Source organism: Anas platyrhynchos, chromosome 30 (genome assembly GCF_047663525.1).
Source record: "Anas platyrhynchos isolate ZD024472 breed Pekin duck chromosome 30, IASCAAS_PekinDuck_T2T, whole genome shotgun sequence".
Lineage (NCBI taxonomy): Eukaryota > Metazoa > Chordata > Aves > Anseriformes > Anatidae > Anas > Anas platyrhynchos.
In genome coordinates, this window is record NC_092616.1 from 2987868 (window position 1) to 3001751 (window position 13884).

The 13884-nt window shown below is 51.0% G+C and overlaps 1 protein-coding gene across 1 annotated transcript; it reads left to right on the forward strand.

Moving 5' to 3' along the window:
- Nucleotides 1-12046: 12046 nt before the first annotated feature.
- On the forward strand, nucleotides 12047-13157 carry LOC139999818 (olfactory receptor 14C36-like). The gene is made up of 2 exons (XM_072029444.1): nucleotides 12047-13013; nucleotides 13111-13157. Exons 1-2 carry the CDS (start codon nucleotides 12047-12049, stop codon nucleotides 13155-13157), a joined length of 1014 nt encoding a protein of 337 aa, XP_071885545.1.
- Nucleotides 13158-13884: the final 727 nt, after the last annotated feature.

A 13884-nucleotide genomic window follows, 5' to 3' on the forward strand; every position in this document is an offset into this window, starting at 1 on the left:
CTTAACTTGGTACCTCCCCTCAGGCCTGGTCCTTCTTTCATTGTCAGTATTGTTATTGTTCTCTTTGGTATCATTTGATTTATTGTGCTCTTAGAGTAATATCTCTTTTTCACCCTACTTCTGCTGAGGATTGACACTTCTCTGTTTGCTCTTGAGGCTATACAAATATGTGTCCAACAGAAGGTCAGAGCTGACTCTTACCTTCAAAATAAAATGGGATCTCCACAGTGCACTGTCTGAAGGCTTGGATGTTTTTTCAAGGTTGTTACCAAGCTTTCCAGAAGCTTGTGTCACTTTCCACCACCTATCAGACGCTTTCCAGCATCTGTCAGTGGTCATGATCCTCCAAAGATGTCCTGGGTGAGTAGAGACTTGCTAATGTGATGCCCATCTTTAAGAAAGGTCATAAAGAAGGACTAGGGAACTGCAGGTCTGTCAGCCTGACCTCGGTGCCAGGAAAGGTGATGGGACAGGTCATCTTGAATGCAATTATGCAGCATATGCAGGACTACCAGAGGATCAGGCCCAGTCAGTATGGGTTCAAGAAAGGCAAGTTCTGCCTGACCAACCTCATCTCCTTCTATGACCAGTGACCTGCCTGGAGAATGAAGGAAAGCCTGATGACATAGTCTACCTAGACTTCAGCAAGGCCTTTGCCATGATCTCCCACAGTATTCTCCTGGAGAAGCTGGCAGCCCATGGCTTGGACAGGCACACACTTTGCTGGCTTAAAAACTGGCTGGGTGGCCGGGCCCAGACAGTAGTGGTGGCCAGACTGAAATCCAGCTGGTGACCAGTCACGAGTGGTGTTCCCCAGGGGTTGGTGTTGAGGCCCATCCTGTTTAACATTTTTATTGATGATTTGGATGAGGCAATTGAGTGCACCCCCAGTACGTTTGCAGATGACACCAAGGTGGAGGGAAGTGTCAATCTGCCAGTGGGTAGGAAGGCCCAGTAGAGGGACCTGGACAGGCTGGATTGATGGGCAGAGGGCTGTGGGATGAGGTTCACCATGGGTAAGTGCTACTTCCTCCTCTTTGGCCACAACAACCCCATGCAATTCTACAGGCTTGGGGAAGACTGGCTGGAAAGCTGTGCACAGGAAAGGGATCTGGGTGTGTGCTCAAAGCTTTCCTGAACATGAGCTGGCAGGTTGATAGCAAGCTGAATATGAGTCAGTAGTGTGCCCTGGCAGCCAGGAGGGCCAACCGTATCCTGGGGTGCATCAAGCACGGCATTGCTAGTCAGTTGATGGAAGTGAATATCCTGCTCTACCTTGCACTGTTGGGGCCTCACCTTGAGTACTGTGTGCAGTTCTGGTGTCGTGGTTTAACCGAGCCGGCAGCTAAACACCACACAGCCGTTCGCTCACCCTCCCCCCTCCCTCTCTGGGACGGGGGAGAGAAATGGAAAGTGAAGCCCGTGAGTTGAGATAAAGACAGTTTAATAAGACAGGAAAATAATAATAACAAAATAATAATAACAATAATAACAATAATAATAATATGGTGATAATAGGGAAATAATAATAATATGTACAAACAAGTGATGCACAATGCAATTGCTCACCACTCGCTGACCGATGCCCAGCCTAACCCCGAGCAGTCCGGCCCCCTCCCCCCGGCTAGCCACCCCTATATATTGTTTAGCATGACGTCAGATGGTATGGAATACCCCTTTGGCTAGTTTGGGTCACCTGTCCTGGGTCTGTCCCCTCCCAGCTCTTACTGCACCCCCAGCCTGTCCGTTGGCAGGACAGAACAAATGGCTGAGATGTCCTTGGCTTAGTATAAGCACTGCTCTGCAACAATTAAAGCATCGGGGTGTTATCAGCACTCTTCTCATCCTAAGCCAAAACACAGCATTCCACCAGCTACTAGGAAGAAAATTAATTCTGTGCTAACTGAAACCAGGACATCTGGGCACCACAGTACTGAAAGGATATGAAACTGTTGGAGAGAGTCCAGTGAAGGACTACAAAAATGGTGAAGGGCCTAGAGGGGAGGCACAGCTGAGGTCACTTGGCCTGTTCAACCTGGAAAAGGAGAGGCTGAGGGGAGACCTCATCATGGTCTAGTCTCCCTCACGAGGGAGAGTGGAGCAGCAGGCACCCCTCTATTCTCTTTAGTGACCAGTGATAGGACCAGAGGGAATGGTGTCAAGCTGCGACAGGTGAGGTTCAGGCTGGATATCAGGAAGATAACTCTTCACTGAGAGGTAGTTACACACTGGAACAGGCTCCCCAGATACAGAGTCACGGCACCAAGCTTATCAGAGTTTAAGAAGCAATTGGACTGTGCACTTAGTCACATGGTCTAAAATTTTGGGCAGACCTGTGTGGTGCCAGGAGCTTGACTCTATGATCCTTATGAGTCCTGTCCAACTTGGGATATACTATGATTCTATGATTTTTGCACCAACTCCCGCCTCCTTTCCTCAGACATCTGGCTACACACAGTTTTTTGTTGTTATTTTTGTGTGGATGTGTCTTTTTTTTTTTTTAATATTTACAAAAGAAGTATATTAAAAAGAAACTAACACCAACAAAAATAAAAGAAGCAACCAAACAAAAACCACAGTCCACAGCTGTGAGTCAACTCTAACTTGCCTCCAGTGAGGTGCACCATCCACCATTGATGACTGTACAAGAAATTTTTGACACAGAGAGATAGGAAATGGTAAAAGAGAAATACAGAGTTGGCTACAGGGATGATGAAAGGGACTACTGAAACGCAGGCAAGCTTAACCTCCCTGAAACCCCTAGAAGCAACTGGGTATATGAGAAGTATCTGAATGACCGAAGAGCAAGAGCAAGTGGAGGGGAACTCTGCAGAAGAGCGGAAAATGCACATGTCCACACACTCTGCTGGAAAGATGATTTCCAGCATGGTCTGTTTTGTAAGGCCAGGTTGAAATACCTCAAAGACTGAGATGAAGTGCAGTGCATAAGAGAAATTCTGGCAATGCAAGTACAGGGGAAGATATATATACATATCTGCATTACCTGCCTTTCTTGGTGGGAATATTCACATCTTTCTGTCTGTATAGTGAAAAATATTTGTGTAGCTACAGCTGTAACTACAGCTGTATGTGCAAGTAAAGGTAAATGTATATACAGAGTTACACGTATACACATAGATAACTGGGAGAGAGACGGGCAAGTGTCTGGGATTCTAGGAGTTTACATCACCTGAACTATCAGGAAACCAACCCAGCAGTGCTGGGAGCTGGGGAGAGGGGAGACGTGGAGGAAGGTCGCAGTGACACGGCTGGGAGGTGGGTTGTGATGCCATTCCTACTGCAGTGACCTGACTGCCGGGTGGCAGGCAGGCAGACACGGCAATGTCATTGAGTGCATCACAAACCCCATGGGACACGGGGGGCAGCTCTGACAGGGGACAACTCTGTCGAGCCACCATGGCTGGGCTGCTGCTGCTGAGGTCACCTCCTCACAACACTGTGATGGGCCAGGAGCAGGCAGGCCTCAGGAGGCCATCAAGAGCAGCAGCTGTGGAAGCTGCAGGCAGATGCCTGGGCCCCTGGGGAGGGCTGCCCTGCAGTGATGCCAGCTGGACATGGGGTGGGAGCCTGTGGGAAAAGGCACAAGAAAGTGCTGGGTGTGACAAAGCACAGCACGAGAAAGGAGCAGATTACAGGCAGGGCTGTGAGGGACAGCAACATCTCACGTGCCCTTGGTGGGCAGAGATTTGAGCGATGGGCAAATGGCACAGAGAGATAGAGGGGAGCAGTGGAGACCAGAGGTCTGGTCCTTGCTCTAGAGACTCCAGATACCCTGTACCTGATCGCATCTCTCTGTCCTGCCTTCTTCCAGTTGCAGTTGGTCTGGGTGTGCTCAGCTGTACACACCTGTGTGTGCACATCCATGTGTGTTTAAAAGATTGCGTCTTTGTGTACACATGGCTGGGTATTCTTGCAGACACCAATTCTAGGTGAGCTTTGCCTTTCCTAAAAGCATATGTCCACCACAAAGGTAAGATATCTAAGTTTCTTTTTTGGAGCCTGTCCTTGCTGTCAGCCCCTGGCAGATCCTTCATGGCCCCTCTCAGTGCCCTATCCCTGCATCGTCCCAGCCCCACTGCCCCACACATGGTCCCACAGCCGTGCTGCCAAAGCAACGCACATGGCAATGCACATTCAGGGTTGGGTCAAGCTCCTGCTATTACGATTTCAATGGCACACTTGGGGTCCCCTCCTGCCATGGCCCTACTGCATTTGCATCCTCCTCCAGCCCCCAGCTGTGGGAGTGTGGCCATGTTTATCTCTTAACTTATGCTTCATAAATGATTTCATACCTAACTTATAGAACACTATTTTTTTATTCAAGCTCATAAATAAAGTGGGCTGAAATTCTGCTAAATAGCTGATACAAATATTGCTAGGAAGATGTGGATCAAGTTTTCACTTCCAGGCGAATGCAACTTAACTTCTGTATTAACTTTGCTGATGTTTCTGGGATTCCCATAATAAACTATAGCTGGTATGATACCATATTTAAAGTATGCCAGAAACCTGAATTTGAGGTACAAAGCAAGTTCCCAGTATATGAAAAAAAAGTCACTTGCACTGTTTTACCCCCATAAAGCTACAGTAGAATCCTCTAGTAACCACGAGGTGGCTTTTGGTCTGTAAGGAAAATTGTTAGTGTAAATGACAATATTCATCGCTGTTGCAGTGTTTTAGTGTGGCTCACAGTCCATAAACATTTTTGTCCTTCATGTATCTTTAAATATATAGTTACTGTTTGTTTTTTTTTTTTTTTACAAGGCTAAGTGCTGGGTCCTGCACCTGGGGCGCAATAACCCCAAGCACAGCTACCGGCTGGGAGATGAGTGGTTGGAGAGCTGCCTGGCGGAGAAGGACCTGGGAGCGATGGTGGACAGTCAGCTGAATATGAGCCAGCAGTGTGCTCAGGTGGCCAAGAAGGCCAACGGCATCCTGGCTTGCATAAGAAACAGTGTGACCAGCAGGGCTAGGGAGGTGATCGTCCCCCTGTACTCGGCTCTGGTGAGGCCGCACCTCGAGTACTGTGTTCAGTTTTGGGCCCCTCGCTACAAGAAGGACATCGAGGTGCTTGAGAGGGTCCAGAGAAGGGTGACGAAGCTGGTGAGGGGCCTTGAGAACAAGTCCTACGAGGAGCGGCTGAGGGAGCTGGGCTTGTTCAGCCTGGAGAAGAGGAGGCTCAGGGGCGACCTTATCGCTCTCTACAGATACCTTAAAGGAGGCTGTAGCGAGGTGGGGGTTGGTCTATTCTCCCACATGTCTGGTGACAGGACGAGGGGGAATGGGCTTAAGTTGTGCCAGGGGAGTTTTAGGTTGGATGTTAGGAAGAATTTCTTTACTGAAAGGGTTGTTAGACACTGGAACGGGCTGCCCAGGGAAGTGGTGGTGTCACCATCCCTGGAAGTCTTTAAAAGACATTTAGATGTAGAGCTTAGGGATGTAGTTTAGTGGGGACTGTTAGCATTAGGTCAGAGGTTGGACTCGATGATCTTGAGGTCTCTTCCAACCTAGAAATTCTGTGATTCTGTGATTCTGTAATCACACATCTCACAGCTCCCCAAGGAATGGTGATCAGGAGCTTACTGCTCCTTTTATGTTATCTCTGTCTTCATCCACCTTTTCCTGTGATGGCTCTACCTGGGAGGAGCCTGCCTCGTCTTTTTCTTCCTCCTCCCCTGTATGAGTAGGAGCTTCTTTCCTAGCTAAACAAGCTGATTTTGTCTCTCCTGTTTCTTCTCATATGTATGTATGAGTGATAGAGGCACAGGTTGCTTCTCTGGCCCAGTCGCAGGGATTGGAGTTGTGTAGATTGCAACTCGTAAGCATAGGCCAAGCCCCAGCACACTGCAGTGATTTCTCCCTCTTTGGAAACGCCAGGGTGATGACACTCCTTTTTCAAGCATTCTGCCTTTTTATTTATTTATTTATTTATTTAATTTTTTTATTTTTATGATTCTGCACTTCTTCAGGGGTGAAGTTAGAAAGCATTGGAGGTGCCCACAGTTCTAGGTGCCTGCCCAAATCCTCCCACACACCCTGCCCCTCATAATTATCCTGCCTCAGGGAAGATCATTGTGTGGCATTCTGAAATAGTTTACTCTAACCTTAAACAAAACCTGAAACACATTCAGGACACAAAACAATATGTACAGGCTGGTTTGAACATTCCAAGGATTCCAAGTTTCAAAGAGCTATTGTAACTAGCTGTGGGGAGAAGAAGTGTCCCCTCTCATCCCTTCCATAGATTGGCTCCCTGGGGAGAAAAGTGAAGACTGTTAATTATAAATAGTTTCTGAGAGAAAGTTCCTCGAGCATGGAGGTGACAGCAATGCTGAGTACAACTACCAGATTTGTCTCATGACCAGTAATTTTATCACAACATAAGGTAGTGTTAGGCCATAGAGTAAACTAATAACCATAAACGAGCACGCACAAAGGATAAACAGCACAACAGGGAACACACACAATATGTAATGTGCTACCCAACACAGTTCTGAGACCAAACACAACTACTACACCAACAAAAAATGAACATTGTGGTCAGCAACTATGAAGCTGATCTATTGCTTATAACAACTTTATTTTATCATGATCCAGTCATATCTGTCATTATCTGAGCCCTTTATGGTCCCACGCAGGATTCATTTGGGAAGGAGGGCATCCCACAGGAGGGACGCAGAGAGGGCAGAGATTGACCATCAAGGAGCAGTGGAAACAATGTCACAGACTGACAGCAATTCCCAATTCTCCTGTTCCACCCAGAACGAGGAGTTACAGGAGGCTTGATGAGGGGAATGGTGTTTTTAGTTTGCTTGTAGTTCCTCAAGGTTGTAGTCCGCCACTGAGAGTCAATAAATTATATTAATCTACCTATGCTAAGTCTGTCTTGCCTGTGATGATAATTGGTACCCATGAGGATATTTGGTGGGTGACCTCCTGTTCTACCTCAAGCCTTGAGCTCTTTTCATCGTATTTTTTCCCCCTTTTCCTTGTAGGTGGGGAAGTAAAAGAGCGGTGGCCATGGAGTTCACCTGTGTACCTGTGTAAACCCACCACAGTATGGAGATTGGAAGGGTCCAGCACCAGGGCTGTGGCCATCCAGGGATGGCATCTCAGCACCCAGAACACACTCTGCCAGCCTGGTGGCACAGGAGGGGCTGGTTCCCCTGAAGGAGATCAGTACAAGGGGAAGGCTTGATTTCCAACACAGGCATTTTTGGCACATTCCTGAGAGGCCTGTGGGAACTGGAGGACACACCAGTATCTGGGACACCGGTCGTCTTTCCTCCCAGAGACAGATCCCAAAGAGACACCAGCTCCCAGGGAAACCTGGCCCTGGACTGTCCCCATCACAAGGAGGCTGAGCCATGCCCAGAGGAGCCCTGGGGCTTAGGGCACCCCTAGCATCAGGACCCAGGAATCCTGGCTACCGCATACTCCCCTGAGCCCAGAGGGACACTCAGGCAAGGCTCTTGCAGCAGCCACCAGCCATTTCCAGCCCCCTGCAAAGCTTTGGACAGCTGCCAGCCCCTGTGACACATCTTGGGAAGGGGCTGCTGACACCCTTACCTTTGGGGGAGAGATGCAGGAGCACTGGGAACAGGGAAGTCAGGACAGAGGTGATGGTCGTGCTCCAGCAGCCCTCCATCTCGCTTGCTGCTGGCCCTCAGCTCAGGACAAGGGATGCCAGCCCTGGCTCCTCAACCACAGCTCCTCTGCAAGGTGCCCCTGCTCCTCCGCCCGTCAGCGAGGGTCGCCCAGTGCAAGCTTGCTGCCTGCTGACCCCACTCCTGGCCACACAAGGACAGCGCTGGGGAGCACCCAAGCAGTGCCCAGCAGGGACCAGGCCTTGCAGGGAAGGGGAGCACTGCCGCTGCTCCAGTGACGATATCCTGGTGATGCAGTGCACCCCCTGTGACATCAGCACATGTCATTAGAAGGCCTGTGAGGTCAGCAGCATGGAGACAGCACAGCTCAGGAGAGACGAGAGATTTCCCTTCTTGTCCTGAGAAACAGTCATTTCATTTCTTCCCAGTTCTTTTCCACAGGATCCTGACAAATTTACCAGGAACATCTCCAAATGGTGACAAAGGCCATGGAATATAGGAAATGGAACAATGGAGAAGTCCCTGCTGTGTTCCTGCATCAACAGGCCTCTGCTCTTGGAAGCCCTTCCAGGAAGGTGTGGTTCGAGGCTTGTCCTGGGGCTGGGCTTTTTTCAAACGATGGGAGCGAAGGCGCCTGGGATGCAGCAGCTCCTCATTGTGCCTGAACTCGTCTTCACAGCATGTCGCTCACTTGGTGAAGTAGGATGTGTTATATGGAGGGAATTGCAGCACATTCCTGGGCCTTCCTCCCCTCATGTCCCACAAGGCTCTGTGCTCTGAGAAGGCCTCAGCACCCTCGCCCAGGACATCCCCGCTGCCATGCCACAGGCAGAGGTGGCACACGAGGGACTGGCAAACTTACCTTCAGCACCTCATGGTAAGGGAGAGGGGTAGTGCAGCACTGCAGATGAAGGGGAGAGTAGGGAGAACAGGTTGGGACAGCTGCAGTGCACTCCTTAATGCTGACACAGCTTCCTTGCAGTCAAGATTCAGCTCCTCCCGTCTGTGCCCCAGGCTGAGGGCATTGGGGCACATCTGGGCTGCAGCACCTCAGCTGTGGCACAAGGGCCAAACTCAAACTAGTCCCAGACCTTCTGCCCAAGACCCAAGACATGCAAAGGCTTTCCAGCAGGGCAGAGACCTGCTGCCGTGGATGGCCGATGGCCATAGGAGGATGAAATGAGGGACCCGAAGGAGGGCAAGCCCTGGTGTTCCCAAGGCCAGAAGGAAACAGGCCTGGGCTGTGCCGCCCTGAGAGCAGAGGGCCTTTGTGGTGTTGGTGCAGCCCTGAGGGCCAGTGCTGGAGATGAGGCCGATCTCCAGGCAGGGGAAGGGGCTGCTGAAAATGTCCTTGGTATGGGCAACCTGTGATTCAGGGACACAGACAAAAAATCATTGGGTTGTGTCTGGATGGTACAATCAAAGAGGTGAATGAAGGATGGAGGTGATAAGCAGCAGAAATGTTTGCGAGCTGAACAACACAAGTGGAAACTCTTGTGTGATGTGCCTCATATCCATGCGTTGCCTGCCTCTACCGAATAGAGGTGGGACAGACCTTGGCTCTCTGGGAAGCAGTCACTTGCTCATAAGCACCAGGTCTACCAGAGATGCCCTCAGGAGTGTCCTTTAAGTACCAGTTGTGAATGGCCAGAGCTGTCCTGTGGGTCCTGTGCTGCCCGTGTCAGCTGCATGCTGTAATGGTGTTGGGCAGCATTGGCATCTCAGGTAGAACTGCAGGCCTGCAATTGGCTTTAAATGGAGCAGCTGCCCCGAATTTCATTAGGTAATATAGGAATGTCCATGAGCCAAATGCTGTTACAGTCCCTGGAGATGGAGGGAAAACCAGATGGAGAAGAGGGAGAGAGAGACTCAGCTCTCCCTGTGGCACAGTTCTCCATTGGGTCAGGTGGATGCCTCTACAGGCTGCCCTGAGCCTACTGAGGAGGGACAGGTTTAGTTGTCCTAAATGGGTGCATTTGCTGTCATATCAGCTGGCCAAAGGCATCCCCCACCAGCCTCCAAGGGGATATCCCCATGTGCTGCCCTGTCCCTCAGGGTACCTCCATGAGAGTTTGCAGATGCCTGCACGTACCTCTGCCCCCTGACATGTCACCAGGTGTTTGCAGCCCCCTGATTTCCTCCATCTCCATTAATGATCCTGGAGATGAAAAAAGGAGCACACCTGCAGCTGCCCATGTGGTGCACACCTGAAGTGAGGGCAGGCGAATCCCAGTTCCTATGTGCCTTGGGCAGGCATGGGTGTGAGCTGAGTGCCCTCCTAGCCACAGGATTAAAATCCAGCATGAGATGTCTTAACGGACTCTGCTGCCTGACTTTTTGGAGAAATGATCCTGCTGTCAAGAAGTGTGTGTGCCCAGGGGAGGGAGGGAAGCCCAGGGATCCCTTCAGGCTGTTTCCCAGCAGGTTCCCCTGCAGCCCCAGGGCCATGTGCAGGGAGCCTGGTGGGGGGCAGAGCAAGGGAGGCCTTGGGCTGGGCCTCTGCTGCTGAGCTGGGCCGGGCTCCTGGGCCCAAGGGGAGCTCCTGGCAAGCGGGCAGCACTGCACAGAGACAGCTCTGCCCAGGAGCAGCTCCTGTGCACAGTGCAGCAGGCCTGGGGGCACTGCCTGCAGAGACACAGTGCTTAAAGGCAGGCAGAAGTGGCAGGATGCCCAGAGCTCCCTGCAGGAGAAGACTTCGCAGCCCTGCACCCGGTAAGTCTCTGGCTGGAGGGCAATGCAGCCGCAGTTCGTGGAGGCAGGAGAAGCCGGGGGTGCAGGCAGGGGTGTCCAGCGCTGTGGTGCAGAGCAGGGTCCCTGCTGTGGCCCAGGGGCTGTGTGCCGGGGCAGGGCCTCTGCTGCCTGCCAGGCTCAGCACTCAGCCTGCCCGGGGAGCTGCCCAGGGCGCTGCGGGGAGAAGCTGCGGGTGGAAGGAGCCCCCCCTGGCAGGGCAGGGTCCTGCTGCTGGTGGGAGGCTGCTACCTGGGGCAGCCTGCTCACAGCTCCACAGTGCAAGCAGGATGTATCCACGGGGACTTTGAAAGAGCAGGGATAAAGGTGAGAATTCCTGTTCACTCTTAGCTTTCCAGACTCTCTGCTTACGTTTTTCTCTTCTTTGCCTCAGTGAGAAGAGAAATAAAGTCTGCTGTTTCAGGATAGGGGCTTTTACATCTAAGACTTCACAAGCAGCATTACAAGGACCACAGCAAGTCCCTTTCCTGCCTCTCAACCCCTAGAATGCTCCACCACCACTCACGCAGTGTCAGCAGGGTCTGCGTGACCTGGGCTCTAGGACATGTCCCCAGCGAGCTGCCCCTGGGCAGAGCCCTGCTGCCAGAAGGTGCCTGCAGGGCAGAGCTGAGCACCCAGCAGGTGGGATGGGGGCTGTGAGCTGCAGGCAGGAGGCGTGGGGACAGAGACCCAGCTGCAGGCAGGGACAGCTGCAGGCAGCAGAGCCATGGGCAGGGAATGGTAGGACAGTGCTAACAGAGTAGTCTGGCACCTCTCTGCCTTCTAGGTCACAGGATTGAGAACGTGACTCATAACATCAGCAGCAGAACCTCCAGCAGAGCAGAGTCTCCTGAGTTCTTGTCAGTCCCTCCCTGGCCTTGCCTCCCCTGGCAGAAGCCCTGTGCTATTTCTCTCTGTTCCTACACCTAGTGTTGCTGTTGTTGCTTTATGGCTCCCTGCAGATCTGGCTTTCAGCTGCAGCTCAAGCTCTGACCCTCTTGGTCCCACCACGCAGATCTGTCCTTAGAGGAAAGGTGCCCAAACCCCCTTCTAAACTCTGGGGCTTGGGGCAATGCAGTCTGGAGGGAAGGAAAAAGGTGAATCATCTTCCCAGACATTCTGGAGGCCACAATCATTGAGCAGTTCACTGTGGGCAACTTGACTGAGCCCTAAAGGAGTCTGGCTGAGACCAGGGTAGATGGACAGACTGGTTATCCTCACTGCACTTCACAAAATCCTCACAGGACATTCACAAAATCTCACCTGGAATGTAGGAAAAATGCCAGGGTTTTCTACCCTCAAAAGACTCCTCTGAGTGTCACAGATGCAGTTGGAACAAATTAAACCACAAATGCTGTTTGGCAGTCAAGAGTGTTGAGAATGGTAATGCTGGGAAGTCCACATATATCAGAGGTAGATTTAATCAGAGGTCTCTCCTGATTTCTTTATGTTTAGACCTGTAGGACAGGCGTGACTCCTCCAAAGTCCATAGCAGTGTCCCTACTCCCAGTAGCACTTGACTGTAGCACCATCCAAAGCTCAAACAACAGAGCAGGAGAAAAGTCCCAGAAATGGGAAAGTCACTGTAGGGGGTTTCAGTGAGACATGGATTAAGTTTTTCTCAGAGATCCCTCTCCTCATTATCACTGTCTTTCCTTCCTTGGATCATCCCTGTGTCTAGGATGTCTCAGATGTCCAACAGCAGCTCCATCACTGAGTTCCTTCTCCTGCCGTTCGCAGACACACGGGAGCTGCAGCTCCTGCACTTCGCGCTCTTCCTGGGCATCTACCTGGCTGCCCTCCTGGGCAACGGCCTCATCCTCACAGCCACAGCCTGCGACCACCGCCTCCACACCCCCATGTACTTCTTCCTCCTCAACCTCGCCCTCCTCGACCTGGGCTGCATCTCCACAACTGTCCTCAAAGCCATGGCCAATTCCCTCTGGGATACGAGGGCCATTTCCTATGCAGGATGTGTTGCACAGGTCTTTTCATTTATCTTCTTGATATCAGCAGAGTATTTTCTTCTCACTGTCATGTCCTATGACCGCTACGTTGCCATCTGCAAGCCCCTGCACTACAGGAGCCTCCTGTGCAGCAGACCTTGTGCCCAGATGGCAGCAGCTGCCTGGGGCAGTGGCTTTCTCTATGCTCTGCTGCACACTGCCAATACATTTTCCCTGCCCCTCTGCCAAGGCAATGCCGTGGACCAGTTCTTCTGTGAAATCCCCCAGGTCCTCAAGCTCTCTTGCACAGACTCCTACCTCAGGGAAGCTGGGCTTCTCACGTTCACTTCCTTTTTGGGTTTTGGATGCTTTGTTTTCATTGTGCTGTCCTATGTGCAGATCTTCAGGGCTGTGCTGAGGATCCCCTCTGAGCAGGGCCGGCACAAATCCTTTTCCACATGCATCCCTCACCTCTCTGTTGTCTCACTCTTTTTCAGCACTGTCATATTTGCCTACCTGAAGCCCCCTTCCATCTCCTCCCCAAACCTGAACCTCATTGTGGCAGTTCTGTACTCAGTGCTGCCTCCAGTATTGAACCCCTTCATCTACAGCATGAGGAACCAGGATCTCAGGGATTCAATATGGAAACTGTTGATTGGGTTTTTATCTGTGGCCACAGGCTGTCTACCTTTTTCTGCAAATGACTCCCAGCGTATGTCACGACAGGCACTCTTGCCTTTCTCTTTGGTGTTTGTTGATTTATTTGGTTGTTTTTCCTTTGTGTCCTTGTTGTAATGTTGTCTACACAGAAAAGCCCTTCACATCCTTCTACCTGAGTATTCCCTTGTCTGTGTGACCTATGGTTTCAGTGAAAAAAGGCTCTCTGTGTATTTTATCAAAATAAATGAAGCTGGAGCAATTTCTTTCTCTGAGATCTATTTTCAGTGGATTAATAAACAGGAATAGTAAACCTTTTTCTCTCTGCAGCAGGTCAGGGCAGGTTGCCCTGGTCCTGGGTGGAAGGAGATGCCTGAAGACCCCCAGGAATGGTACGGAGGGGCTGAAGGCCTCTGAGGGTCTGATGCAGAGGAGAACGGGACACAGCAGGGGACACTGACCTCTGTATGCTTGTGCCATGGTACCAAGATGAACTATTCCTGCTGAAGTTACAGTTAAAGAGGAAACAAAAGGAACACAAGGCCACTGCCGAATTTATCAGGAAGAGCTGTATAAAGATCAGAGTTTGTTAGCTTGTCGTCTTTGGCCTGACCCAAATGATGTGGCAGGTCTTTCCCAACCTACATGGCACTATGGTTCTATGTTTCTATGAGTCTAACATAAGTCACAATCATTGGAAGGCAGCCACTGCAGTCTGGGAACTTGAGACTGTGGCCTAGGTAAAACCATAGGTTCTGTGAGGGATTCCTGCGGGAATGCACCATGCATCCTGGCACACTTGCCAGTGGATTGCTGGAGTTAACTACACTTGAAATGGCCATTGAGACCCTGAGAAACTCGTCTTGAGTCACGTGTGACAACCTGAGGCTGAAAGACTCAATAGCAGGTGACTGTGAGTGGCTGTG